The 25,704-nt window shown below is 53.4% G+C and overlaps 2 protein-coding genes across 2 annotated transcripts in view; both read left to right on the plus strand.

The window, feature by feature from the left end:
• The window catches only part of Rptor (regulatory associated protein of MTOR complex 1), a 301,156-nt gene extending 298,902 nt beyond the window's left edge, over positions 1 to 2,254 (plus strand). Inside the window, exon 34 of the mRNA XM_031352079.1 lies at positions 286 to 2,254. Within this exon, the coding sequence (XP_031207939.1) occupies positions 286 to 354 (69 nt within the window). The 3' untranslated portion in view covers positions 355 to 2,254. The remainder of the gene's footprint in view (positions 1 to 285) is intronic.
• A 14,329-nt stretch (positions 2,255 to 16,583) lies between these two features.
• Positions 16,584 to 22,205, plus strand: Chmp6 (charged multivesicular body protein 6). Its single transcript, XM_031353629.1, has 8 exons — positions 16,584 to 16,732; positions 18,234 to 18,343; positions 18,451 to 18,538; positions 18,839 to 18,925; positions 19,434 to 19,499; positions 19,626 to 19,706; positions 20,644 to 20,698; positions 21,257 to 22,205. Exons 1-8 carry the CDS (start codon positions 16,670 to 16,672, stop codon positions 21,307 to 21,309), a joined length of 603 nt encoding a protein of 200 aa, XP_031209489.1. The 5' UTR covers positions 16,584 to 16,669; the 3' UTR covers positions 21,310 to 22,205.
• The last annotated feature ends 3,499 nt before the right edge of the window (positions 22,206 to 25,704 follow it).

Below are 25,704 nucleotides of genomic sequence, written 5' to 3' on the forward strand. Positions count from 1 at the left end.
CATCCCAAGGGGGCAATCCTAAAAGGAAGCTGCAGGGAATTGTGGGTAGTATGCAAATCACCTGTAATGGAATTTGGATGATATATCATTCCTGCTAGACTCTGGCAGTTAATGACCCTCATTTCTGTACCTGTGTGGAGTTCAGAGGTGTAACTGCGGTTAATCCTCACCCCTGCTAGAGCTCAGTACAGAGCACAAGCAGCCCTCACCCCTTCCTCTACCCCAGTGATGCAGCTCCTCCCGCTGCGCAGGTCCTGCTCACGTGCTCTCTGTCTCTCCACACAGCCTCATCTGGCCGTAGGAAGCAATGACTACTACATTTCCGTGTATTCGGTGGAGAAGCGTGTCAGATAGCGGCACCTAGGACCCCTGCCAGGCTGCAGCCACCCTCTGCTGTACATAGTGAACCAGCCTGCACTGCCCAGGACGCAGTGCCCACCTACCCACCCACCTGCAAACCGCAGCTCCTGACTTGGCCGTGGCCAGCTAAGGAGGGGCTTGCACACTCTTCCTTCTGTCTTCACTGTAACGTACAGGTCCAAAGCAGGGGAGGGTTTGTCGTGGCTTCCCATCGAGAACCAGCATCCAGGCACCAAGGCCCTCCTCAGTGCAGGATGGTCCTTTCCTGCCTGGTTTCTTCTGAGGTTTTACAAACGAACACATTTGATTTTTCCATGCGATCAAAGCATTAGTTACAGAACAGACAGCGCCCTGTAGAATAGCCGTGTTGGGGCTCCTAAGGGTCATGGCCCAGCCCAGCTGTCCTCTCACAGTAGGCTGCCCAGTACTGAGAAATGGATAAAAGCAATTGGGGGAAGAGGAGAGGGAGGGCTTCTCCTGCTGCAAGGTGTGGAAGTCTGAGCTGGCCCCCCTGGAGCACCGAGGCAGCCCAGCACACTGGGTGTCATGGTGCTATGAGGAAAGCGGTCCCCATCCTACACAGCTAGACCCCAATGTGAGCTGGCCGCAGGAAAGAGGGTCTGGTTCTGGGCAGATGAGGTAGATCTGTAGTTAGCGGGTGCCTCCATCTGTCAGGCATATTCTGAAGTGCTTCTCTCCCATAGGGCAGTAACAGTGGCCATAGCCCTGTCTCCTGCTTGTGCCACACACAGGCACACACGCATGCAGGCACACAGCCTCCCCATCCATGCTTACATGGATGCCCTGGTCTTCCTGCCCGTGCACACTTGGGTATGCATTGCAGGCCCACAGTCTCCCCTCCTGCACATATATGGGCACTGTGGCCAGCACGTCCGTGTGCATGGCTGGCCTCAGCACACATAGGGTTCAGAGCCTTCACTGGACCCTGAGGCTGGAGGGCAGCCTGAGCTCTGTTGATGGTGTGGCTGAGGTGCGTGATGCAGGCTGTGCTGAGGAAAAGAGTTCAGCAGTGTCTGTGTGCACATGAAGTGAGGGGCTGAGGATGAAGTGAGGGGCTGAGGACATCGCAGCCTGTCTGTGTGCACATGAAGTGAGGGGCTGAGGACATCGCAGCCTGTCTGTGCACATGAAGTGAGGGGCTGAGGACATCGCAGCCCTGGATGGACACAGCGTTGCACACAAACAGGACACAACACAATGATGTTTTGAAAAGCATTTTCCGTTTTCCCTGGGAATCAGGATCTTTCAGTTGACAAGTGCCAACAGGAGCCCGGGGACACGGGTTGGGACATCTGTGGCAGAGGCTGGGTCCCTGTGCTGTGCTCAGTGGACCTGTTTCAGCCAAGAGCACCTTCCTGTGAGAGGATCTTACAGGCTGAGCTGGGGAAGCAGGACAGGAGACCCTGGTCCTGCCCCTGGAAATGCACTCTCCCGACCAGGAGGGCCACGAGGAAGTCAGCCTCTGGTTGGGCCAGACAGCAGTGTGGAGTCAGGAAGGCCCAGACCTACCTGACTTGCCACTGCTCAGTTCTGCAGAGTGCTCCAGGGACTGAGTGGGCTTCAGCTCAGTTTTTGTCCAACTGGTGATTCAGTTTCGGCCGCACAGAGCCACCTGATGGGCTGGGCTGCTTCCCTGCCCTGGTGGAACCGGTGTGTTTGCATCTTGCCCACAGGCTGGGCCTTCACAAGTCTGATGCGAAAATTCAATCATGAAGCTAAGCAAGGCTCACGGGAGCACTGACCTAGAGTTCATTGTCTCTATTTATTTTACCAAAATGAGAGTTGAAAGGACTGACAGGACACGGAACTGCAGTGGCGTCCAGAGCAGTGACAGCAACAGAGTGTTAATAAAGAATAAAGCCGTGAGACATCACTGCCCTTGCCAGATGAGAACGGCGGGGGGGGGGGGGGGGTTGAGGGGGGGTCAAAGAGCTATGCCCTCATGGCTTCTACAGTCCCTGGGCCCCTGAGGTGGGACAGTCTTGGCCCATGTCAGGGCCATTGTATCTACCCCTCCTGGGCTGGGTGGAAGGGTAGATATGCTGGTTGCCATGGAGATCTTGAGGCATCGTGACTGGGATTCCTGTGCTGACTTTGGGCTTCTCATTAATAAGGTTTTCCCGAATTTACACGGACCAGCTTCGCACGGCTGTCCCTGTTTCCCTGTTAGTATTGTTGCTTCTCTCAGCAAAACCAAGTGCTCCTGCGAGGGATGGGCAGAGGTATGCAGCCTGTCCTGGGGAAGACAGGTCATAGCTCTGTGGTCCTGTAAGGGACAGACAGCAAACTATCTACGGGTGTGTGTCCATAGGCTCAGGGCTCCCTTTGCCAGTCTCACGCTGGTCACTGTACCAGGTTGGGCCTCCACCACCCACTGCAAATGTCTACATCCCCATCCCAGGTCTCGGCAGATCCTCCCCTCACTTGGCCAGAGGAATTGGGCCTCTTGGGTCATACTGATCTGGTCCCCGGTCTGTTTAGAACACACATGGTCCCATTGAGTGGAAGGACACCTCAGGTGTGGGGGCAGGAGTATGAGGCAAGGAGGTGACTTTAAGAGGCCAAGAGCACATAAGGAAAGGAGGAGAGTCTGAAGAGCTGAGCTGTCTCTCCCAACTCACATATTGGAACCCTAAACCACCACCACCACCACCACCACCCCGGCACCTCAGCATAATTATAGTGGAAACAGATCTTTACACAGGTCAAAGTGAGGTTATGGGTGACAGTAATCCAGTCCAGCTGACCCTGTGAAAAGACAGTAGGACAAAGACCCATGGGCATGGCAATATATAGGCACAGGGAGACTTTCTACCTTGAGAAGAAGCAGTCTAGACACACCTAGGTTTTGACACTCCCAAGACTGCAGTCAGTGTTAGTGTCACTAGCCTCTGTGGTCCGGTGACCATTAGAAACTGATGTTTCTAGCACTGCCCTTGAAGCTCTCAGCCCTGCTATCTGCCCCTGTCTCCTAGAAGTGGGACACTAACTACAGGTACTGTGAGCTTCAGACATCACAGCAGAACTTCCAGAACAGCCACCAGCATCCTGTGGGCCACACCACCAGCTGGAGCCAGGTCTATGGTTCCCTGGCTAGTCTCTGCCGGCCCACCATGGCCCCCTGGGACAAAGCCAATCTGCTGCTGCTTATACCCCAGCTTCTAGGCCCTAACCTGCCCTGCTCCCTCCATCTCTGAGAAGGAGCCTCATTCACTATCCCATTGCTGCCCAGCCCTCTGCTACTTTAGTGGTCGCCATGTAACTTGGGCCTGAGACCAGGCCACCCACTGAGAAGATGAAGATGATACAAAAGTGCCCTCCCTACACACTACAGTGCTGCTACAACAGTGGTGAGCTAGCAGGACCAGGGCTGTGGGACCTCCTTCATTGCCACTTTGGGCTCAGGAATGTGTTAATCTAAGTTGCCCATGCCCTGGCATGACACCACAGGCCCTACACACACTACCCACCCTATTCTATCAGCCTGCACAGTCTCCCCCTCACCAGATGGCCATGATACCCCGGCTGTGAAGACAGGCCATTCAAGGGTGACAGGAAAGAGACCACTTTCTACCCAAGCCCACTCTTCCCACCTATTTCATGGCAGGGCTATATAGCACATTCAGAATAGACCAAGGCTCCAGGAACCTATCCTCCAGAAGTCTCTGAAGCCACCATGGCAGCCCTTTGGTACTGTCATGCCGTATGTACATGCTAGGCCAAAGAGATCATTATCAACCTGGCATCAGCATCATTGGCAGTCAAGTGTCCCTCAGATGTAGCTAGGGAGGCTGCCCATACCCCATAAGCAGATAGGACTGGCAAGTCTTCAGGAGGCAATAGATTATCTCATGACCTTCCAGTCCTCCTCTAGTAGTGTTGGACATCCTTGAGGAGTATGGATCCACCTCTACCCAATGATCTCAACCCCAGGAGACAGGCTCAGGGTTACTGGCATGGAGGCAAGATCTAGGCTAGGACTCCTTGCATAGCACTGAGGGGCAGGGGCATGGAGAGTTGTGGCCCAGAGAGCCACCATGTCCCTGCCTTTCTCCAGGGGTTGGAGTTTGCCCTGCAGAATCAGCCCTTCAGCCTGCAGGCTGTGCTTCACCCCTTTGCAAATGTAAGTAGAAAGAGGGAGCGCCAGCTGTAGCCAGGACCTTATCCACATAGGGGGCAGGGTGACTGCTCAGCCTTGAAAAGTGGCTGCTCTAGGCCACCTTGGGGATGAGACAAAGATGACTTGAAGCCAACCCAGCCACTGCTCTCCAAAGCCCACTTTGTGATATGGGTGTTGTGTAGGTGGAGCAGAGGCCATGTGAGTACAGGCTGCAGGTTGCAGCCCCATCCTCGTAGGAGGTAAGGTGTCCCAGAGAGCTTACACACATTGTCAGGGGAAGGGTCTCAATGGCTGGATACAGGACAGGAAGACCACGAGCTTGTACTGCGCTGTGGTGTGACCTGCCAAGGGGGAAGATACCTAGTGGTTAGGACAGTCCCCTCCAGCTTTGGGCTCTGAGCTCAGCTTCCCTCTGGCCAAAGGGCCCAAGGATGCTTTGCTGTGATGTCCAGCCATCTTCTGGGCCCAACCTGTGGCCTGTCAAGGAAAGGGATAATGGTATCCCCTCTCCACTCCAGTTCTTCAGAGACAGTAGAACTGTGCCCAGAACCCACACAGGGACTTATTTTTATTTGTTTTGCTATTTAATAAAGTAGATTTGGGGGAGGATATCACACCAACACAGAGCAACTTGAGAGGGGAGATTAAGATACCAGTGTCCCTTAAAGCGGCAGCAAAAGAATAAGATGTCTAGGAGTAAACCAGGAGACTGGAGACACACAGCTACAAAACCTGAGGACCCAAGGAGGCGGAAAGGTCTCCCATGTTCATGGATCACAAGATCTAATGTTGGCTGGGGAGATGGCTCAGTGGGTGAGAGCACCTGTGAACCTGGACACAGGTGCACACGTCGGCAGTCGTAGAATGCCTGTGGTGAGATGGACGGCAGAGACAGGAAGACCCCAGAAGCTCACGGACCAGTGAGTTGCAAACAGGAGACACTGTCTCATCGGGGATACTGAAGATCACACTCAGGGTTGCCCTCTGACCTCCACTATCACATGCCCAAGCCCACATCCATCGGCACATGCACACATTCAGGTGGTAAAATTACAGCAGAAAAACCAGCCCTCAGGGCTAGAGAGGGTGCAGCATTAGGAACATGCTCTGCCCTTGATCTTCAATCCCAGTGACCCTGTCAGTCAGCTAATGACTGCCTGTAGCTCTGCCTCCAGGGGAGATGCCTCCAGACACCTCCCTTTATGTGCATATACTGACATAATCAAAAATAAATATTTTAAAAATAGAAAGCCAACCCCCATGTTGCAGAACCGCCTAAGGGCCCAAAACAGCCAGAACAGAAAGGAAGGGTTAGAAGATTCTCATTCCTTAATTCAGAATTTAGCCGCATTTGGTTACAGTAGCCACTGGAATAACGGTCAGAGGTGCAGGTCAGTGGACTAGAACAGGAAATGCAAAGAGGCTGATTACAGGTTTGTGACAAGACTACTGAGTGGGTGAAGAACCCCCAAGCTGGATGTGGTGGCTCATGTCCAGAGGATGGCAAATGAGGCCTGCCATTATTTGCAGGCCAGCCTGGCCTATAATATGAGATGCTATCTAAACAAAGATGTAAAAAAGTGAAAAGAACCCACACAGTATATCAATGCCTCTAATCCCAGGCTTCAGGTAGCCAATGTAGGATGATTGTGGACACAAGACTAGCTTGGTCTGTATATCTGAAGGTCAGCCTGGAGCATCATAGCAAACCTCTGTTAAACAGCAAAAGACCTAGAAGATAACCTAATCTACAGAGCGGAACGATGTATTTGTAAATCACGTCTCTAATCATAAAGACCTAATAAACCAAGATCTTTAAAAGGGATCAGTAATGCCAGGCAGTGGTGGTGCATGCCTTTAATCCCAGCACTTGGGAGGCAGAGGCAGGTGGATTTCTGAGTTTGAGGCCAGCCTGGTCTACAGAGTGAGTTCCAGGACAGCAGGACTACACAGAGAAACCCTGTCTTGGGGGGAAAAAAAAGTTCAGCACGGAGTTACAACCCTGCAATTTCAGGGCTAAATACAGAGAAACAAAAGCATGTGACCACATGGAAACCTTGGAGGGATGTTTATAGGATGTTGTTCATAAAACAGAAACTACCGGTGAATGAATGAATCAACAAAACACGGAATGAGAGGAACCACATGGTTAGCCCCCTTCACCGCCTCTTTCAACCACCTAAGGACAAAGCATTCAAGGCGTTGTCTTAAGAGGCAGAGCCTAGGCTGGCACCTGGCACTGTAACTACTGAAGCCTGGACCTTGGACTTCCTAATATGCAGAATTGTGAGAAACATGTTTATTCTTTATTTTAATTTTATTTTTTTAGAGCATTGTGTGCCTGCATGTGTGTGGGCATGCACATGCCATGGAGGCCGCATGACCTGTGGGACCCAGAGATTGAACTCAGGTCATGAGGCAGCAATGCTCTCTTACCCACCGGAGCCACCTTACCCCACCGGCCCTTTACTCTTTGTTATCAGTCTCAGAGGGGCTGGATTGGCCTTGGTTGTTGAGTCTTTTCTTTGGCTTTAGTTTTGGTATTTGAGACAGGGTAGCCCAGTCTAACCTTAAACTCTTAATCCTCCTGCCTCACCCTTCTGAGTTCTGGGCTTACAGGTGTGTGACTGTATCACACATTGTCCCCATGAGATGCAGTTATCCTGAGCTGTACAATAGACCCTGTGTTGTCAGCCAAGACTTTCTCCTAAACAGCATCTGGTTCACGCAGGTGAGTGACCAAAGGCTGTTGCCCCTTATAGCCACCAAAGCCCTCATCAGATCTGACCTCCTCCTCTGTGCACTTGTCCCTACTGGTGCATGCTAGCCTGTCCCCTGCCCCACTCCACACTGTCCTCCACTGTCATAGCTGATGATCAAGCTTCTGGAATCAGATGTCACCCCCTTCCCTAACCACTAACCCCCATTTCTCCCCCCTGCATCTTACCACTTATCACCTTGCCCATGCCCCCTCCCCAAGCCAGAGCAGGCCACAAATGGTAGGTACCAAATGAACCAGTGAGGGAGCTAGCTACCAGTGGATAAATGCATGAGTGGAGAGGAAATGAGTGAATAGTCGAGCCAGCCTTCTGCTGAGCAAAAGAGCGAGGGGTGAATGAATAAGCTGCTTCACCAGATCTAGGCACATCTGTGATGGGAGCCCCAGCATGGAAGTTATCAGGGTACACACAGTTCATCAGCTGCCTGTCCTACAGCACCACTGTGTGGTTGCAATAGGGAGTGCCACTACCCACATCAACATGACATAACATCCCAGAAGAGGCTACTGTTCTCAATCCTTCAAAGATTGAGGAGGGAGGGAGACAGAGGGACAGAGGGGTACTTTCCTCTGCCCCCACTGAGTTCCCTCAGAGCAGCCTTCCTCCCCCCAGAATTTCCTCTAGAAGGTCTAGCAATGTACATGCAAGGTATCCCTTGTTGCTGGTGATCCAGGCCATGTTGAACGAAAGCAGGTGTGTGCAGTGCCCTTACTGGCCAGCACCAACCCCTGAGCTCAGGCCCCATCTCTGGGATTTGCTGTCTTCTTACTGATTCCACAGTGTTCCTTCTTGGGCTTGTCTTATAGTTTCTGCTACCTGCATCGCTGCATCCTTAGTCTGAGCTTCAAGGGCCCCAGGACCACTGGATTCATTGCACAGCCCTCCCACACCTCCCCCATAACTCACCTATAGCCTGCCTACATTCTGCCCGTTGCTCACCACATAGTACATGTGCAACTCACAGCCGTGGCTCCCACCTTATGTTCCCTTGGCATCAGCTTACACACATGAGAGTCGCACACCAAGATGACATGGTGTCAGGGAAGCACTTGTTTAAGACAAGGGCCCAATCCCTCCCAGCTTCGCCAGCGTAGCATAAGCTTCTGGCCTCTGGACCCTGAAGTTGGCTTGGGTAGACCTCCTATGCTAAGTCAGTCATTCCTGACTTGGGTAGATTGTTGGACTAAACAGGGCCATCCAGAGCCCTGCTCTGGAAGTGCTGACAAGCCTGAGAAGGTGAGCTGCCCTTTGTCTCATTCCTGCTCTTCTACCCTAGATGGAAGCTGGCCCTGAGAAGCCGACACAGTCACAAGAGTGACATGAAGGAGGAAAGTGGCTCCTGTGTCTGCCACTTCATGCTCCCTGCTAGAGGTTGGGCTCATCTCTGCAGAAGTGACCACCAGTACCAGCAACACACAGGGATCACACTTAAACTCCGGCTACCCCAATACCACCTCCCTGATCACCCACTTCCTCTTATCCCCCATTGCAGACTGCCTGTGAGTGGCTCGGCACTGTGTCAGGCCTGCTGCTACCTGTTGCAAAGGTGGAAGCCATGGAAGAGATCCAAGTTAGAGTCCCTATAAGAAACTTTCTGGGGATGGGAAAGGAGTCCTTGTCAATGTCTTAGCCTGGTCTTTTCTTACTCTGCAGAAGGCTGGCGCAAATGGAGACAGTGCACAGGCCAGCTCACACCCCCACCTGTGGACTGTAGGCTGTTCTCTATCCTTTTGCACTTCTACTATTACTGCCCGCATCCTGCCTGTAGCCAGCTTGCACCTCACCCCTCAGTGCACATTGACTAAGAGCTGTGCCCCTCCCCTGACGTCATGTTACCTGCATCTGTGGCCTCTGTGTGCTCTCATGGCTGCTGCGGAAGCTGCTGTGCCAAGATCCATGGATGGGACTCTCCAGCCTCCATTCCTTCAACCCTTGGGTGATTTTAAGGCATGTGGTTCTCAACATTAAATATCCTTTAGGTGAAATATCCAAGCCAATAAGGATACCTCAGTTGGCTCAGTCCAGTTCCAGAAACAGGCCTCACACAGAATCCAACACGGGTTACCCAACGTAGCCAAGGCTCTGTGGCAGTGTGGATTGAGTTGTTTATAACTCATGTTGATGGGCTGGAGAGATGGTTTACACCTGGCTCCTCTAACAGAGGCGCACCCAGTGGTGGCTCATAACCATCTTTAACTCAGTTCCAGAAACCAATGCCCTATTCTGGTTTTGTAAACACCAGGCGTGTGTGTGTGTGTGTGTGTGTGTGTGTGTGTGTGTGTGTGCAAGCAGCACCCCCTCCCCCCAAGAAGAAGCCTTGTATTGATGTTCTGACCTCTGGTACCTCATAATCTGTCCTTCTTTGAAATATGGCTTTGTAGGTACAGTTGGGTTGAGGCAAGCCTTAATCCAATCTGATGATTCTTTATAAAGAGGATTTGGACACAGACAGTGGGAGATGTGGTGTGAAGGTGGAAGCAGAGATTGGGTGATGTTCTGCCAGCCAAGCAGCTGAGAATCACAGCATGTCGCCTTTGGGAGCCAGAGAAAGCCTGGTGTGGCCTCCCACAGAGCTTGTAGAGAAATCTGCCCTCTTTATTCCTCCGACTCTTTCAACAATTTTGGTGTTTCTGACCCCAGGGCTCTGTGACAGGACACATGCTTCCTACCCTGCCTGGTTAAACCCTAGTCAAACCCTGGTCACTGCCCAGAATAGAGTCTTTCTGGAAAGCAGAGTCAGACAACCAAGGAACAGCTCAGAGCTGCACCAGGGTGGAGCTTGGGGCTGTGGGGTGGGATGCTGGTGTCTGCCAGCACCAGGAAGATTGCATTTTTAGAATGACATACAGGGGATTTTAAATTCTCAGTTCAAGGCAGAGTGAGAAAACCAGGAAACACGTGGGGCTGCTAGAAGAGAAAACCGAGTTTCCTGTGGCAGGGCTGCTGTGCCTGCAGATCACAAGCAAGCTGTACCCTGCAGGGTGCAGGATTACAGGGCAAACTGAATTCTCAGCCTCTGCAGGTCATCTGTGCAAGAGTTGGAGCAGAAAACTGGAAAGCACTGGAACAAAGAGTGAGGGGCTGACAGGGACCCTCTCCACAGAGCCCCTCACACCAGAAGCCCTGAACCCCTCTGTATAGCTCCCCTGCTTGTAGTCCATACCTGGGATGGTGTCACTCTCAGACGTGACAGAAATGAGAACCAGCTGAGTCCGGTCACAAACATCACACACACACACACACACACACACACACACACACACACACACAAGGTTTTGCTTTCTGGCTGGATAATGTCAGGGAGATGGACTCAGAGGCCACAGAAGCATAGCCCTGGCTCTCTGATTTGTGCAGGTGACTCATTCCCCGAGCCCCGGACTCCAGCATCAGCTTGCCTGTATGTGAAAAGTCCAGGCAGTTTGCTTGTCTATGACTGTGCTACGGTGGTTCCACTGAGACGTGCTAGCTCCTTAGTATAACACAAAGGAAAAAACAAGTTGGAAGGGGGGTTCTCTGGAAGAGAGATGTACTAAAGGCAAGCCACAGGAGGAACCCACTACATACCTTTCTTGCCTCCCCAGGGAGCAGCTATAGTTCTGCCTTTTGCATCTTTAAAACAAAACCCATCAGGACCAACATAGAGCAGGACAGGCTGGTGCGGGCTCCCTGTTTCAGGAGGATGCACCTCTCTCTCCAGAGCAGCAGGAGTGATGGGCAGCAGCCATAGGGATATCAGAGCCATTAACCCCCAAAGGTCTGTCACAGGGACCTACTTTTTGCCCGACAAGCACCACCTCCCCCACCATTTGCCACCAAGAAGGGAATGAGAGTTCAAACACTTGAGCCTCCTAGGGCCATGCATGTGACATCATGGCAGCCCACCTTTCCCAGGGGACTCGAGAAGCTTGTCGGTGAGGAACCTTGTACTTGTAGACCAGAGACGAAAGTGAGCGATGTCATCAAAGTGGGTCCCTGATTCCTCAGGGACCTAGGGTAGGCAGGGTGGGTTCAGTTACCAGGAAAGATGTTCAGCTTTGAGCAGCAGGCAGGGCAAATGGGACTGGGAGGGTCTCTACGCATTGTGAATGATTTAGAGCAGAGGGTGATCTTTTTTAAAAACACCAGCTGGGACCAACAGGCCAGACACAATGTATCTCAACAGCAGGCTTGGGAGACGACCCAGGCGTGAAGCCCATGTCCTGCAAGCCTGACTACCTGAATCCAGATCCCCTAAACCCATGCAAAAGCCACCATAGGAGGCATCTCTAATCCCAGCATCCCAAAGAAAGATGGGAGGTACCAACAGGAAGATATCTAGAAGCCCAGGAGCCAGCTAGCCTGGTAGATGTAATGAGTAAAAGATCCTGCCTCAAACAAGGCGAAGGTAGGATCCAAGGTTGTCCTCTGACCTCTACATGTACATAGTTGCACTTGCATGAAAACACACACACAAACACACACACGTGCATGCACCTCAGTGGAAAGCCAGGAATTCTCACCTTATTCCCAAGTGCAGGCCAGAGCCAGACAGTAATGACCTACTCAAGTGTTATGCGTACGTCCCCTCTCTCTTCTTGAGGCCCCAGCAAGCACCATTACAGTTAGCCATGGGTGTGTAACACCCCAAAGCAGGTATAAAGCAGCCACAGTTTACTCACCTCACAGTTGTGGGGTTGTGTGGTGCTTGTCAGGAGGCTCATCTCTGCCCTGCTGACCTCAGCTGTGGTGGCACACCTGGTGAGGGCTGGAACACACCACCATGAGTTCCAGCTTAGTTGCTTGTCTTGTGACTGAGATAAGCTGACTGCCAGAGACAATCTAAAGAAGGATTTCCCATGGTGAAGCAGAACATCACGGCAGCAAGAGCTGTGGAAGGGGAACCCGCTCACATAATAGTAGATAGCAGGCCAAGATGGAGGACTAGACCAGGGACAGGTATAATCTTCAAAGGCACTCACCAGCACCCTTCCTCCAACCCAGCTCCACTTTCTAACATTCCTACACCCTCCCAAGGTAGCACAGCTGGGAAGGAGTAATGTGGGGCACATTTCACATGCAAACCATAACTAGTCCTGACTGGCTTCTTTTCCTCTGCGTGTGGTTGTGGGGCCACTCTCGGTTTGATGGCTGAGTTTCAAGAACAAACATACAGAGGTCCCAGAAAGGAACTATTCTGAGTCTGTAATCTGGACACATCGTGGTGGTCCTATTAACTCACCTACTCCCTCCTGAGTCAGCTTTGTGTAGCTGGGCCCTGGGAAAACTTCTCCCGGGAGTGCAAGGTTGAGCTCTGTCAGCAGAGGGCGCTGGAACTGCAGGAAGCCCCGGAGGCAGAGGGGACTTAGGGAACTTACTCTTTGCCTCTTTTTCTGCTGGAGAGAGAGCGGGGCAGAACTTGACACCCTAGCCCCAGCACCCTCTTTTCTCTAGCCCTGCAGTTCCAAGTGAACCCTCTTTACAGACCCTCGGCTCTTCTTACAGAGTGTTCTCTCTCCCCCGGGGAATCCTGCAGCTCTCCTCACCAAAGACAGCCACACAGTCTGCCCCTGCGTGGGCACAGAGTTCTCCCAGGCACTCGGCAGCTTCCCAAGGTCTCTTTCCTGGTATTTGCTGTTCATGTGTTCCTTGAGTTCCTGCACGTGCTTTGGTGGCTGCTGGTCTTAGGCCTCAGTGTCACAGTTTTCTGCACAGGTGACCAGTACAGCTTCCGGCTCTTTCTGGGACAGTGCAGGAGCGTCAGCACAGAAGCAGTTCTACGAGATTTGCAGTATACGTCCGCCCCTGGCGTGTGGGCATTACCTGCAGAATCTGCCTCCACTGGCTGGTGATGATGAAGGGCCACTTCACATAACATGGGATCCAGGTAGATGCAGCAGGGTGACCAGAGCAGAGGACCCATCAGTGTCCTGGGGCATTCATAGCAGTCACCAGGTCCTCAGCTGTAAGAAGAGCAGTGCTCCCTGGCCTCTCTGAGGGATCACTCCTGTCTCATCTCACAGTTAGAGGACCGGCACCGCTGCAGGTCAGAGCCTTTGCTCTGATACACACTAGGTGACCACTGGTTCAACTTGTACCTAGCCACAAGAATTCCTTCCAGAAGGTTAGGATCCTGGTTTGGGGTGTAACACAGTGGTAGAGCCTTTGCCTGACACAGAGACCCTAGGTCCTGTCCCTGGCACGAGAGAGAAAAAAAACTAGGACTTTGATGGAAAGATGGGGACCCTGAACTCCGGAGAACACTTAAAACATTGGACCTCCGAAATCACATGACCCCTCTCCAGCCGGAGGGGCTTGGCAGTGGCCAAGGGAACTGGAGACCCACGTTTAGGCATCTTTTTTATGATTTCGCATGTGGCAAGTCCTTAGGAGTTCCCATCCTCCTCGAGGACCCCCACAGCCACCTTTTGTTGCCACGAGGCCTATAGTTAAATCCTAAGAGTCAGGCACCTTGTGTGACATGGCAGCAAATGGCTCGGAATGGGATTAAAGGACTAAAGAGACACACATGGCTGTCATGGCACCGGGACGCAGAATCTCAACAGTCAGAAGCCTGCAGGAGGAGGGTCATGAGCTTAAGGTCTGCCCGAAATAAAAAGGAACAAATACGAAGACTTTGAGCTCTGAGAAGATACAAGGTTTCTCTCCTCTGCCCACTTTCTGTCCCCTCTCAGTGTGTATTGGGTTTCTATTGCTGTGATGAAACACCACGACCAAAAGCAAGTGGGGAGAAAAGGGTTTTATGTTATTTGGCTTATGCTTTCACGAGGTCTGTCATCAAAGGAAATCAGGACAGGACTTAGGAGGCAGGAGCTGATGCCGAGGCCATGGAGGCATGCTGCTTACTAGCTTGTTCCTCATGGCTTGCTCAGCCTGCACTCTTATAAAACCCAGGACCACTAGCCCAGGGATGGTTCCACCTACAATGGGCTGGGTCCTCCCAAGTCAATCACTAAATAAGAAAAATATCTTACAGGTGGATTTTTTTGTTTTGTTTTGGGTTTTTGTTTTGTTTTGTTTGTTGTTGGTGTTGTTGGTGGTGGTGGTGGTTTTTTCTTGACAGGGTTTCTCTGTATAGCCCTAACTATCCTGGAACTCACTCTGTAGACCAGGCTGGCCTCAAACTCAGAAATCCGCCTGCCTCTGCCTCCCAAGTGCCACCACTGCCTGGCTTTACAGCTGGATCTTATGTAGGCATTTTCTCAACTGAGATTCCCTTCTTTGAGGTGACTCTAATTTATATTAAGTTAACATAAAGCTAGCCATGACAGACAGACAGACAGACAGACAGACAGACACACACACACACACAGAGAGAGAGAGAGACAGGGAGACAGAGATACAGAGAGAGAAAGAAAGAGAGAGAGAATCCTTTTAAAATATAGAAAACTTACTAGGCATGGTGGCTCACATCTTTAATCCCAGCACTTGGGAGGCAAAGGGAAGCAGATCTCTGTGAGTTTAAGGCCAGCTTGGTCTACATAGTGAGTTCTAGGACAGCCAGGGCTACAGAGCAAGACACCATCTCAAATATAAGTAAGCAAATAAATTTAAACATATTTTAAGAACATATTTATTCTTAGCTTGCAGGCTGTACCAAAAGGGGAGGGAGGATCAAGCCGGTTTGATTCACAGGCCATAGTTGCCAAATCCTGGCTTATAGATGGAAAGAATGCAGACATTTCCAGCTCTGTGTTGGCAGAGAACTAGGGAGAATATGTGGAAGTGCTTCCTGAGAGTTGAGGTGGAAGCAGAACCCTCCCTGGGCAATAAATACCCCGAGCTACATTGCTACAGCCAGCGAGTCACTGGGCACTGTGGTCTGTTGCTTGACAAACTGGGCCTTAGTTAGTGACTCTGGGATATTGGGGCATCCTGGCACAGAGTAGACAAGAGTGGACAGAGAAAGTGGGTGTTACATGCAGTAAAGCCAGTGTCTGTGACTTCAAGGCCTTGGTCTGCATAGCAAGTCCCAGACCAGCCAGGGCTACATTGGACCTGCACAAGACCTCTATCCCACACCCCAGAGCATGCCCTTGATTAGGGCTTGAGAACCACACAGATGGGAAGCTCCAGCCTTCTAGGAAGTTCTACCAGTGCTGCCCTTTATAGCCTTGTTGACCATGGGGACAGGGTACCATTACTGAGATTTCATGGGGCCAGTTGGCCCACAGAGCATTGGAGACTAAGACATGACAGCCAGCCACAAAGGCCAGTGACTGAGCCCATTCAGGGCAGCTGAATGTACATACAGAAAGCCCTGGGATACAGGATTCCTGGCTAGTTAGAGGGTCCTAAGAATCACAACAAGACAAAAAAAAAACCCAACCCTCTAGAAACTGCTCCTAAGTGACAGAAGGTCTGGTAGCCAGAGCCTGCCTCAAGTCCTCACCAGAGACTTTACTCTTGGCCTCTTGTGCTGTTCTTAAAACCAAGCTGAGGAGTCACAAGAGCCACTGGTGGGACACCAGAAAGCCCCCTCTACGCCTTCCGCTCTTGTTAACTGAATGAGTTGTGGGTGGGGGAAGGGAAAACGCAGGTAGTTCAGGAATCAGAGGAAGCTGCCTGGGGAGGGATAGTCACCGGCTTTACTCCATTCATAATGTGTTGAGCCTGAGGCCAGGACTGAGCCCACAGTTCAGGAAGGTGTAATGAACAAGAATACTTAGTAATTGGCCCAGCTGCTTGTACTGCCTGCCTACCGAGGGGAAGCAGGAGGACTCCCCTCCTAGCAAAGGCAATGAATTCAGGGCAGTGGTGCACCTTTTGGGGCTGTTAGGGTGTAGAACCCCACTCATGAGTGTCTTGTCCCCCACCCCCTGACTCACCAAGGGCCTACAGAGGGCAGATGGGATCAGAGAATCCCTGGGGTCAGTGTGTCAGTCCCAGCAACAGGGCTGACTCATCGGTAGCCGCAGGACTGTCACCAGGAGTGAGGAGACTAGGGGACGAAGGTGACAGCGCCACCAAAGACTGTCCACAGTGAGGAGACTAGGGGACGAAGGTGACAGCGCCGAATGGCTGGTAGAGGCTGATGCACAGCTTCTCAGCAAACACTTGTAGGTCCAAAACACTGGGGGCGCGGGGGAGGTATGGTGTGTTCTGCGACAGCAGGGAGCAGGGCGTCGGCTGGGCCGTTCTGAAAGTCGGGAGGCCTGGTTTAGGCTCACTCCTCTGAGGCGCACTGAATTAATCACAGTCGCATCTGATTAGCTGAAAAGGACGAGAGAGGGCGTTCGCATAGCCTAATAAGTCCAGCCGTGCGCTGCGCTAGGGACGAAGCTGCTTCGCGTTCTGCGGCGCGTGGCTCCGCGCGGCCGCCGTAGGGCGGGCGGAGTACGGTGGCCGCGGGGCGGCGGCGACAGGCTCGGCCTGCCGGCGCGGGGCCGCCATGGGCAACCTGTTCGGCCGCAAGAAGCAGAGCCGAGTCACCGAACAGGACAGGGCCATCCTGGTGAGGGGCCGACGGCGGGCGGGGGGAGCTGGGCCCCGTGGGGGAAACTGTGGCAGAAAGCGGAGCGGGCCGCGCTTCCGGTGCCATCGCGCGCCCAGCTGCAGACACCGGGACCGGCCGTGGCTCGACCCGGAAAGACCGGGATTGCATCTAGGGGCTGAGCGCCGATCCGTGAGAGACGGTGCCAGGAAGGAAGCCGTGGCCGTGGCCTTTGCACTCCAAGCCATAAGCCATAAGTTATTGAAAGTTCCTAGAAAAAGCCCCCCCCCCAAAGATCCCGTGGGCGTGGCTGTCACTGAAAGTCTCAGTGTGATTCTTACTGGAAAAGGGTGCTCGCGCCCCATCTCTGCCGCCTCTGTGTGAGCTGGAAGCCCCCCTGACACACTCGTGTCTCAGGACACCGCCCTCCATTTCTAAGTAGAACTGTCACAGAGGTGGGTCCTGCTGACAGGACACGCCTTGTCTGCTCCTCCGTAGAATTCGGGGGCTCAGGGCACCACTGTCAAGCACACAGCTGAACTGTCCCAGGGCGCCAGGCACCAGGAAGGAAAGAGCCTAGCTCCAGCTGCTGCCGCCACTGCTTGACCTGCTCAGATTGCTTGGTCTCCAGAGGCACAGCCTGGCCATCCTGCAGCTCCATTCGGTTCCCCTGTCTCCCCAGGCAAGATGCCTGATGGTTTGTAAACAGCTGGCAGAAATAACCACCCAAGAAGAGCACAGGCAGCCTCGTTCATGGTCTCCAAACCTGAAGGGTGGAAATAGTGAGCACTTTCTGTCATTTAGTTGATGCCCATCCTGGAGCAGACCCTGTCCGGGACACTGGGTGAAGGTGAGGGACCTAGAAGCATGCTCACACATCATACACACACACACACACACCACAGAGAACCCACTAGCAGAGCTCCCAGCTAGCTGTTCTCCCAAATAACCTAGAGTCTCTAGAGAATGGTTTCTCACTAACTAAGCCTTAATGGCTTTCACTTAAAATGGTCTGCCTCAAGGTGTCCTTCTGTGTGACATGTGCCAGGGCCTGCACCTGTTCATCACCGCTCCATCTGAAGCATCGGCATTGGGGCACAGAATAGAAATGGGCTGAGCACACTTGGCTAGTGGCTGCATGTCGCACTTTGGGGCACACAGTTGGGGAGAGTGAGGCAGAGGATGGCATGCAATTTCAGATCCTTTGTCTCATTTGAACCTTCCAGGGCCTGGTGGCCACACCAGTGACCCACACAGCTCAGGCTGGTGACAGCCTCGTCCTCCTGTGGCTGATGAAAGGCTCCTCTCCTTGGTACGATGGGCTGTGGCTTGGGGCATGCCAGTTGCAACTACATTGTGAGACTGGAGATGTTTCTGAATGTCGCTCCATATCCTTCAGGTGGCAGAGGCCACTGCTAGACAGTGTGGCCTGGCCCTTCCTAACCATGCTGGGACTCATCAGCCTGGTAAAGGCCTGGCAAAAGGACCCACTGACCAGCCTGCACTCTTGCTCTCTCCCCAGCAACTGAAGCAGCAGAGGGACAAGCTGAGGCAGTACCAGAAGAGAGTCACGCAACAGCTGGAGAGGGAGAGGGCTCTGGCCAGGCAGCTGCTGCGGGATGGCAGGAAAGAGTAAGGGGTCCTTCCCCGGGGCCAGCACGGTGGGATGGTGGGAGAGTGGGAGGGGAGGTGCTTCCCTGGAGCCCAGCCAGGGCAGACACAGCGGCTTTCCCCTGCAGACGGGCCAAGCTGCTGCTCAAGAAGAAGAGGTACCGTGAGCAACTGCTCGATAGGACAGAAAACCAGATCAGCAGCCTGGAAGCCATGGTAGGCAGTGGCCAGGAGCCTTTGCTGAGAACCCAAGTGCTTGGAGAATGGGGGTGGGGGAAGGGAAAGAGACGCACATCTCCCAGTGCTGCCGTAAGAGCCTCCTGATTGGCCCCTGCTGGCTGGAGCCACTGAAAAGCAGTCAGCACCCTTTGAATGGCCTCCAGCACGTTCTCAGTCAATCTTAGCCGCCACAGCAGAGATCAGGAAGGGTGGGACTTTCCTTCTAGTGGACAGAAGCCTGTCACTTGGCTGGTCTCGAGCCAAGCAGGGCTTCTGACCCTTGGCTACTGCTTTCAGGTTCAGAGCATCGAGTTCACACAGATCGAGATGAAGGTGATGGAAGGGCTTCAGGTGGGGAACGAATGTCTGAATAAGATGCACCAGGTAGGTCCTCATGGGGCTTGGTGGGCGGGTGGGTGCAGCTGCAGGGCCCAGGAGATGAGGAGGAGTTTGTGCTAGATCAGAGCCTGAGTCTAGCTGGATTGGGGGTTGTGCCAGTGCTTGGCAGGGGCCAGTGGGACCAGACGGAGGTGTGGCACAGCATGACCTTTGAGCAGGGTTGACTGGTGCCCACCTCCCCTCAGAGCTCAGGAAGCAGCACTGGCCTTTAGCTGCCTTCTGGGTATCTGAGTAGGGTCTGGGGTGTACTACATCAGGCCGGCAGAGTATTGTATTGTATTTAACTATAGACAAAGGAAGTCTAGACACCACCCAGAAAGGATTTCCAGTTTTGACCTGTTTTACTCTCAGTTGTCGGGGTTGTTAAGGGTCTGAGCAGTGGAAGAGCAGGCCGGCTTCCCTGGCTTTGCTGAAGGAGACAGGGTGAGGGCGTGGCCTTGCTGTGGGTTGTTCTTTACCTTGTTGAGCAGCTCTGAACCCTCATCGTCCCCAGGTGATGTCCATAGAAGAGGTGGAGAGGATCCTGGACGAGACCCAGGAGGCAGTGGAGTACCAGCGGGTATGTGTTGCTGGGCACAGGCTCATCCATAGCCACAGGTTGGCACTTGTGTGGCTAGCCACGGCTTCCCGGGGGAACCCAGAGCCCCATCAGACACGCCTTTCAATACCTCTCCTCCTTCCACAGCAAATTGATGAGCTGCTGGCAGGAAGCTTCACCCAGGAGGATGAGGACGCCATCCTGGAAGAGCTGAATGCAATCACTCAGGTACAGGTCCCCAGGGCTGTCTGGTCCCCTGGGGGATGGAACCCTACGGGCCTGTCGTGTCTGAGCCCAGAGTCCTGGTGTCCCAGTTTCCTTCCTACGGTGATTTTCATTTGTACTGAAGCCAAGCTTCTTCCACACCCCATGCTGGCACAGAGGGATCTGTGCAAGGGCTGGTTTGGAGGCTGACCCGGCATTTTGCTGCAGGCACCGGTGACCCATGTGTGGACTGAGAGGAAATGCTGAGCCTGCCCTGCCCCCTCAGCCTGTGCTTTCTTCCCTCTGGTGACTCAGTGTAGAGTGTTCACCTCTGCACTCAGGCCCCCAGGGCTCTGCTACTTTACGGCAGCTGTGTCTGCCCCACATCCAGGCTTCGAGCTCTGTAGCTACCACGCTGGCAGTGGCCTCTGCTTCCCAAGGTTTCCCTGTTTCCCCAGAGCCACCTGCTGTCTGCAGCCCACCCACCTGTTAGAGCCAGGGACCTTATGAGGTACTGGGAAGACAGGCCACAGGATGACAGAGGCCACCTACGCTCACGGGGCAGCTCTCCACCACAGCCCTCTGGGATGGCAGCCCCTCAGTGCTTCACAGCAGGAGCCAGTCGCACCTTCCTCACCCCGGGGCTTAGCATACCCTGGGTGCCTGCTTCCCCCATGGTCCTCTGCAGGCCCTGCCTTGGGAACTGACATTCCTGAGGAAAGCTCCAGCTCACTGGGGACTCTGAGGACTCTTGAGGAAGCTCAACCTCGGTAGTGGCCTGTCACCTCTGCAGTGGTCATGTAAAGATGCTGTAGCCAGGGGAAGTGCAGGGGCAGTCATCAGAGAGGGGCTGCCTCGTCCCTCTGAGAGAGAGCAGCTAGTGAGTAGATCCAGCCCTTGAGAGCCAGGGCAGCCTGTGATGGCACACACCCAGCTCACGCCTCACCTGTGCTTCTTACAGGAACAAATGGAGTTACCAGAGGTTCCGTCGGAGCCCCTCCCTGACAGAAACCCAGGTATCGTTGCATTCTGTGTGTGACCATGTTAGTCTGAAGAGCATACCCAAGTCTCAATACACTGCTCGTCACACCATGCCTGCTGGCATCTCCCACAGTGCAGTGGGAAAGTGTGCTTGTGCCTGTGCCCGGGTCAGCAGAGAGCAAGTGCCCAGCCTCCAGCTGCGCCTGGCTTTCCAAGGGTCCTCTCATGAGAACTAGACCACCTCACAGAGTCATGATAACACTTTAGCCATGGCCATTCAGGCCCTGAAGGCCTTAGATCCCCCAGAACTCACAGCCTAGGAGAGCAATGCCCCTACACCATCATGGTCACAGGTCAGAAGCTTCCACACACTCTGGTCAGTGGATTAAGTGGACACTCAAACTCAGGGGAGCTCCACACTTCCTCTGTTCCCTGGTGGCTTCTGGGAGCTCCAGGCTGTGCCCCTTGCCTGTAGGTCCATCTCACTTCCTGCTTATAACTCACATCCCCTGCTGTGCATACCCTACCCCTAGCCTCTGGCCTCATTCTCTGAAAGTTCTGTGCTCACCAATTAACCATTGTTTTTTCTGCAGAAGCCCCTGCCAAGGCCAGATCCAGGCAGGCAGAGCTGGTGGCGGCTTCATAACCTGGCCTCTCCAGGGACTCATAGGGATTCTCTGAGGACTGGCCCACAGAGCCTTTGGCTGCAAGTCAACCCTGAGGGCTCCCAGGAGGCCTGGAGGCCTGGACTGGCCAGTGCAGGTGCTGATGGCTGGAGCAGCAGCTTACACGGGAGCTGATGTCAGGGCGCCTCACTGTGCCCTTCACAGTTCAGTCTGGCTGCACCTTTGTCTCTTTCTTCGTCTGGACTAAGTGGACCCTCGACCAGCCAGGCTCAGCTTCAGGCAGCTGTGGACCCACCCCACGGTGGCCGCAGCCTACTACTCCTGGTGCTGTTCTCATGTTGACCCAGCCCATGTGACCTCGGGGGTCCCTGTGCTCCCTTCTCTTGTCTCTGCTGCTCATGTGAGCTGGTGGGGCTCCAGTTGAGCAGTTCTCACCTTGCCTGGCATCCTGATATCCCTCAGTTACCCTGCAAGCTAGTGGCAGAAACCCCAGGATACTGGCATTCTCCAAATCTCTTGGAGCATCTTTGGCACCTCAGACTTGAGCCTCTTATGTTGGGGGAGGAGGACCAGGGCCATCCTGCTGAAGGGACAAGTCTAGGAGCCTGACTTGGGGGTCTGTTCACAAAAGAAAGACATGTTGAAGGTGGTAACAAGGCCCTGTTTTAATGGGCATGTACCCCATGGAGTCCTGGACACACTAAGCCACCAACGCCCAGAAGGCACAGAACTCAAAGTGACCGCCAGAGCCCTATGCTTGTTTGATTACAGACAATCTCTGGCCCTCGTGTCTGTGAGGAACAAAGGGTCTTATGTACCCTTAGGGCCTACCAGGAAAGGAGGGCATCTCTTCCTTACCCAAACTGGTCAACCTCAGTATTAAAGTTGACCCCTGCATGGTCTTTGGCCTCTTGGACTTGAGTTTAGTGTCTTGGTTCCCTGCACAGGAGCAGTTACACAGGTGGATTGGAGTGGCCTATGATCCAACAGAAACATCCCTAACCACATGCTAGGCAAAGCCAGGGGCTGGGTGCCACACGCTTGGCGGGGGAGGGAAGCTTTGGGCTCCCATCTCAGGCTGGAGGAAGTCTGGGAGCTCCACAGTTCCAGCCATCTTTGAAGGTAGAAGAGGGCAGGGCTCTGGCCACTCGAAATGTGCATGCTGCGTATTTAGCTTGGGGCTGGTAGGTAGAACTGCCAGATCCCAGGCCTAACGCCATTTTGAGAGAGAGACTGGCTCAGGGTTGCATCGGGAAGCATCATATCTGGTAGACTGCAGGTAAATCCCTTCCATGAGCAGCCTCCACAGTCAGGCTCAGCATTGCTGGGTTGAATTCAGGGTGTCTCGGGAGGCAGTGGGACATGCTTGGTAGTCACCAAGACCCACAGCATAAGTGTGGATGTGGCTTCTGCAGTGCTGTGTTCCCCAAGAGGGGCACTACCCACTTCTGCTGCGAGCCCACGGCCATGTCCTGCCCTGGGTCCACCCACACCCTGGGGCCCCTCACTGCTGAGCGCAACAGTGCAGGCAGAGCTTCACAGGCCCAGGAAACCCAGATTCCATTCAGCTCTTCATTGTGTCTCACCTGAGCCAGGTGAGACTGACTGGCTGTTCACCAGGGAGCTGCCCTCATCCTGAGAGTAATATCTCTCAAGTGTAAATTTCCTTTTTGGGGCTAGGTCTTGCTATGTAACCTATGTTGTGTGCTGGCCTCTCAGCTTTCTGAATGCTAGGATGACAGATGTACCAGTGTACCTGGCTTAGGGGTGGTAGCCCTTTGGTTCTACCCCTGACCAGGATCTCTGGCCTTGTTTGGGCCTCCTGTTTCATCATGCTCCTGTCAGCCAGTGTGGTTGGTATAGGACCTACGACAATTAAACTAAGTACAGAGCTGGGGACCTGCCAGAGACAGCCTCTGGAGGTGAGCAGTGGTGTTGTGAACCGGGCCACATGGTCAGGTTGGGACATGTAGGTCAAGCACTAGCACAGGGCTCCCTGGGAAGATACCTCAGGCTGAAGCCTAGAGGTCCACACAGAGCAGAAAAGGCCAGCTCTTAAGATGATCTTGTGGAAGCCACTGGGGTAAAGGCACCTGTGGTAGGGAGAGGGTTCACAGAGGAATGGTGTGCACGTGTATGTATGTGCGCGCATGTGTGTGTGCGTGCGTGCGTGTCTATGTGCGCGCGTGTGTGTATGTGTGCGTGCGTGGGTGTGTATGTGCGCATGCCTGTGTGTGTGCGCCCACACTCTTGGTTTCCTGCTGGCCTTGTGCAGAGCACTGACTCAGTGAAGATAGATTTGGGTCCAAACTCAGAGCATCAGCGGCTGAAGCCTGGGCTCCTTCACATATAAGATCTCCAGGGCAGGATCCTCAAATGGTCCCGGTCCTTAGAGTGAATCCTGTACCCTGATCACCAAAATGCAAGTTCCATGCACCCAAGTCCAGCATGGCGACTCATGCTTGTAACCCCAACACCAGGAGGCAGAGGCAGGAGAGACACAATTTCTAGGCCAGCACAATTTCCAGGCTGTTGGGAGATCCTCTGGAGATCACTCATGGGTAGAGTGCTTTCCTAGGTTTCATAGACCCTGGGTTTGAAGCAAAGAGGGAAACTTGCAGGAGGACCACTGAGGGCTATTGTCTTATTCTCCTTACATTTATTTCTGTGTGGTGCCTGACCCGTATATGGAGGCCAGGGAATGTTCAGGATTGGTTCTTTCCACCATGTGGATCCTGGGATTGAATTTGGGTCTTCAAGCTTGGTGGCAGATCCTTTGAGTGCTATGGGACTCAACTTCAAAGCCTGTCTTAATCTGTACTGCTGTGACAGATGACTAAGCCTGGATAGTTCATAATGAATATTTTCCTTCATGTTTGTTTCTCATGGTCCTGGAGAGCCACCCTCCTGCTATGGCCTTCTAGCTGCTGGACCACCTGGTTGGACACTGACACCTCAAGATGGTGGGCTCCCTGTGGCCTAGTCACCTTTTTCCTTTTCTCCACCTCACCCCTGCCTCAGCTTTCAGCTTTTCATTCTTTCCACCCAGCCTTCCTGGACCTCTCTGAGCCTTGTGTATGTGTGGGGAGGGGTGCAGGGGGTAGAGATGAGCTCTCAACAGTTACCCTAGCTCTCTGAGCAGTTACTGTCTCCACTACCCAGAGAAGCTTCTCTGGCCAGGGTTGGGGTGTCAGTTTTGAGGGCTACACCCCAGGGCTCAGCTGGTCATCACTTTGCTGATGTTTGCTCTATTCTTGACAGCTGCAATATGTTCTTTCTTGTCCCCTAGAGTCATCTCTGGGAAGAAGGGCATGCTCCACCAGCCAGGGAGACCTAGGCAGTGGGGGGTGTTACACAACAGTACTGCAGGCTCATAGGGAAGCTACTCTTGGGCCCCTCTCCTCCCAGGAGTGGACCTGCAGACCAGGGCTCAGGGTCAGGGACACCTGTCACTCTGCCATGCTCCTTATCAACATTTTCCAACTGTGGCAAGCCCACCGGCCTGGAGGATAAAGGGCTGCTTTCCCAGCACATTCCTGCCGTCTAGACATCCCTGAGCCATCCAAGGTACCCAGCCTCCCCGGAGGATGTGACCTTCCTGCCATGTCTTAGTTAGGGTTTCCATTGCTGTGAAGACACCAAGGCAACTCTTAAAAGGGACAGCATTTAATTGGGACTGGCTTACAGGTTTAGAGGTTCAGTCAATTACGGCTGGAAGCATGGCAGCATCCACGCAGACATGAGGCTGGAGAAGCTGAGAGTTCTACATCTTGATCAGGAAGCAGCTAGAAGACTGGCTTCGGAGCAGCTAGGTGAAGGGTCTCAAAGCTCACCCCCACAGTGACACACTTCCTGCAACAAGGCCACACCTACTCCAATAAGGCCACACCTCCCAACAGTGCCACTCCCTGGGCCAAGCATCTTCAAGCATGTCAGGTACCTGAAGGTCACCCACTGTTCTGTCATCTCAGGTTTCCCTAGGATGTTTCTTCGTCACAGTGAGCAAGGTCTCACTGGGCTCCTCATAGCCGAGTTCACTGAAGACATTTAAGTTCTGAGAGTAGCAGCCTCTCAGCAGAGGGGCCACAGGGCTGGCCACCCAGTGCTCCAGGGCACTCTGCTGGGGATGGCACCTTAGCTCTTTGTCTGTCCTCAAGCCACTGTGAGGCTGTGGTGGCTCTGGGTGAGTTCAGACACTTTCTAAGCCTCAAAAGAAGCCCAGGCCCTTTACGTGTCACTCAGTTCCCTGACCTGGCCCCCTCCCAGCCCAAAGCAACCACTAACCTGCTACTGTAGTTTCCCTCCCAGTTTGGATGTAAAACATCCCCCACAGGAGCAAGGAGATGGATTGGTGGTTTAAAGGCCCGTGCCAACAAGGCCACTCAGGTAACCTGAGTCTGACTCTTACAAGTTGT

The sequence above is a fragment of the Mastomys coucha genome, unplaced genomic scaffold (genome assembly GCF_008632895.1).
Source record: "Mastomys coucha isolate ucsf_1 unplaced genomic scaffold, UCSF_Mcou_1 pScaffold5, whole genome shotgun sequence".
Classification (NCBI taxonomy): Eukaryota; Metazoa; Chordata; class Mammalia; order Rodentia; family Muridae; genus Mastomys; species Mastomys coucha.

What these genes read in the sequence shown, in the direction of transcription:
- Chmp6 (XM_031353629.1), top strand. Translation starts at nt 16,670, where the DNA reads ATGGGCAACCTGTTCGGCCGCAAGAAGCAGAGCCGAGTCACCGAACAG. An exon ending in AACAGGACAGGGCCATCCTG is followed by an intron (nt 16,733 to 18,233) that starts GTGAGGGGCCGA and finishes CTCTCTCCCCAG; the next exon opens with CAACTGAAGCAGCAGAGGGA. An exon ending in AGGCAGTGGAGTACCAGCGG is followed by an intron (nt 19,500 to 19,625) that starts GTATGTGTTGCT and finishes CTCCTTCCACAG; the next exon opens with CAAATTGATGAGCTGCTGGC.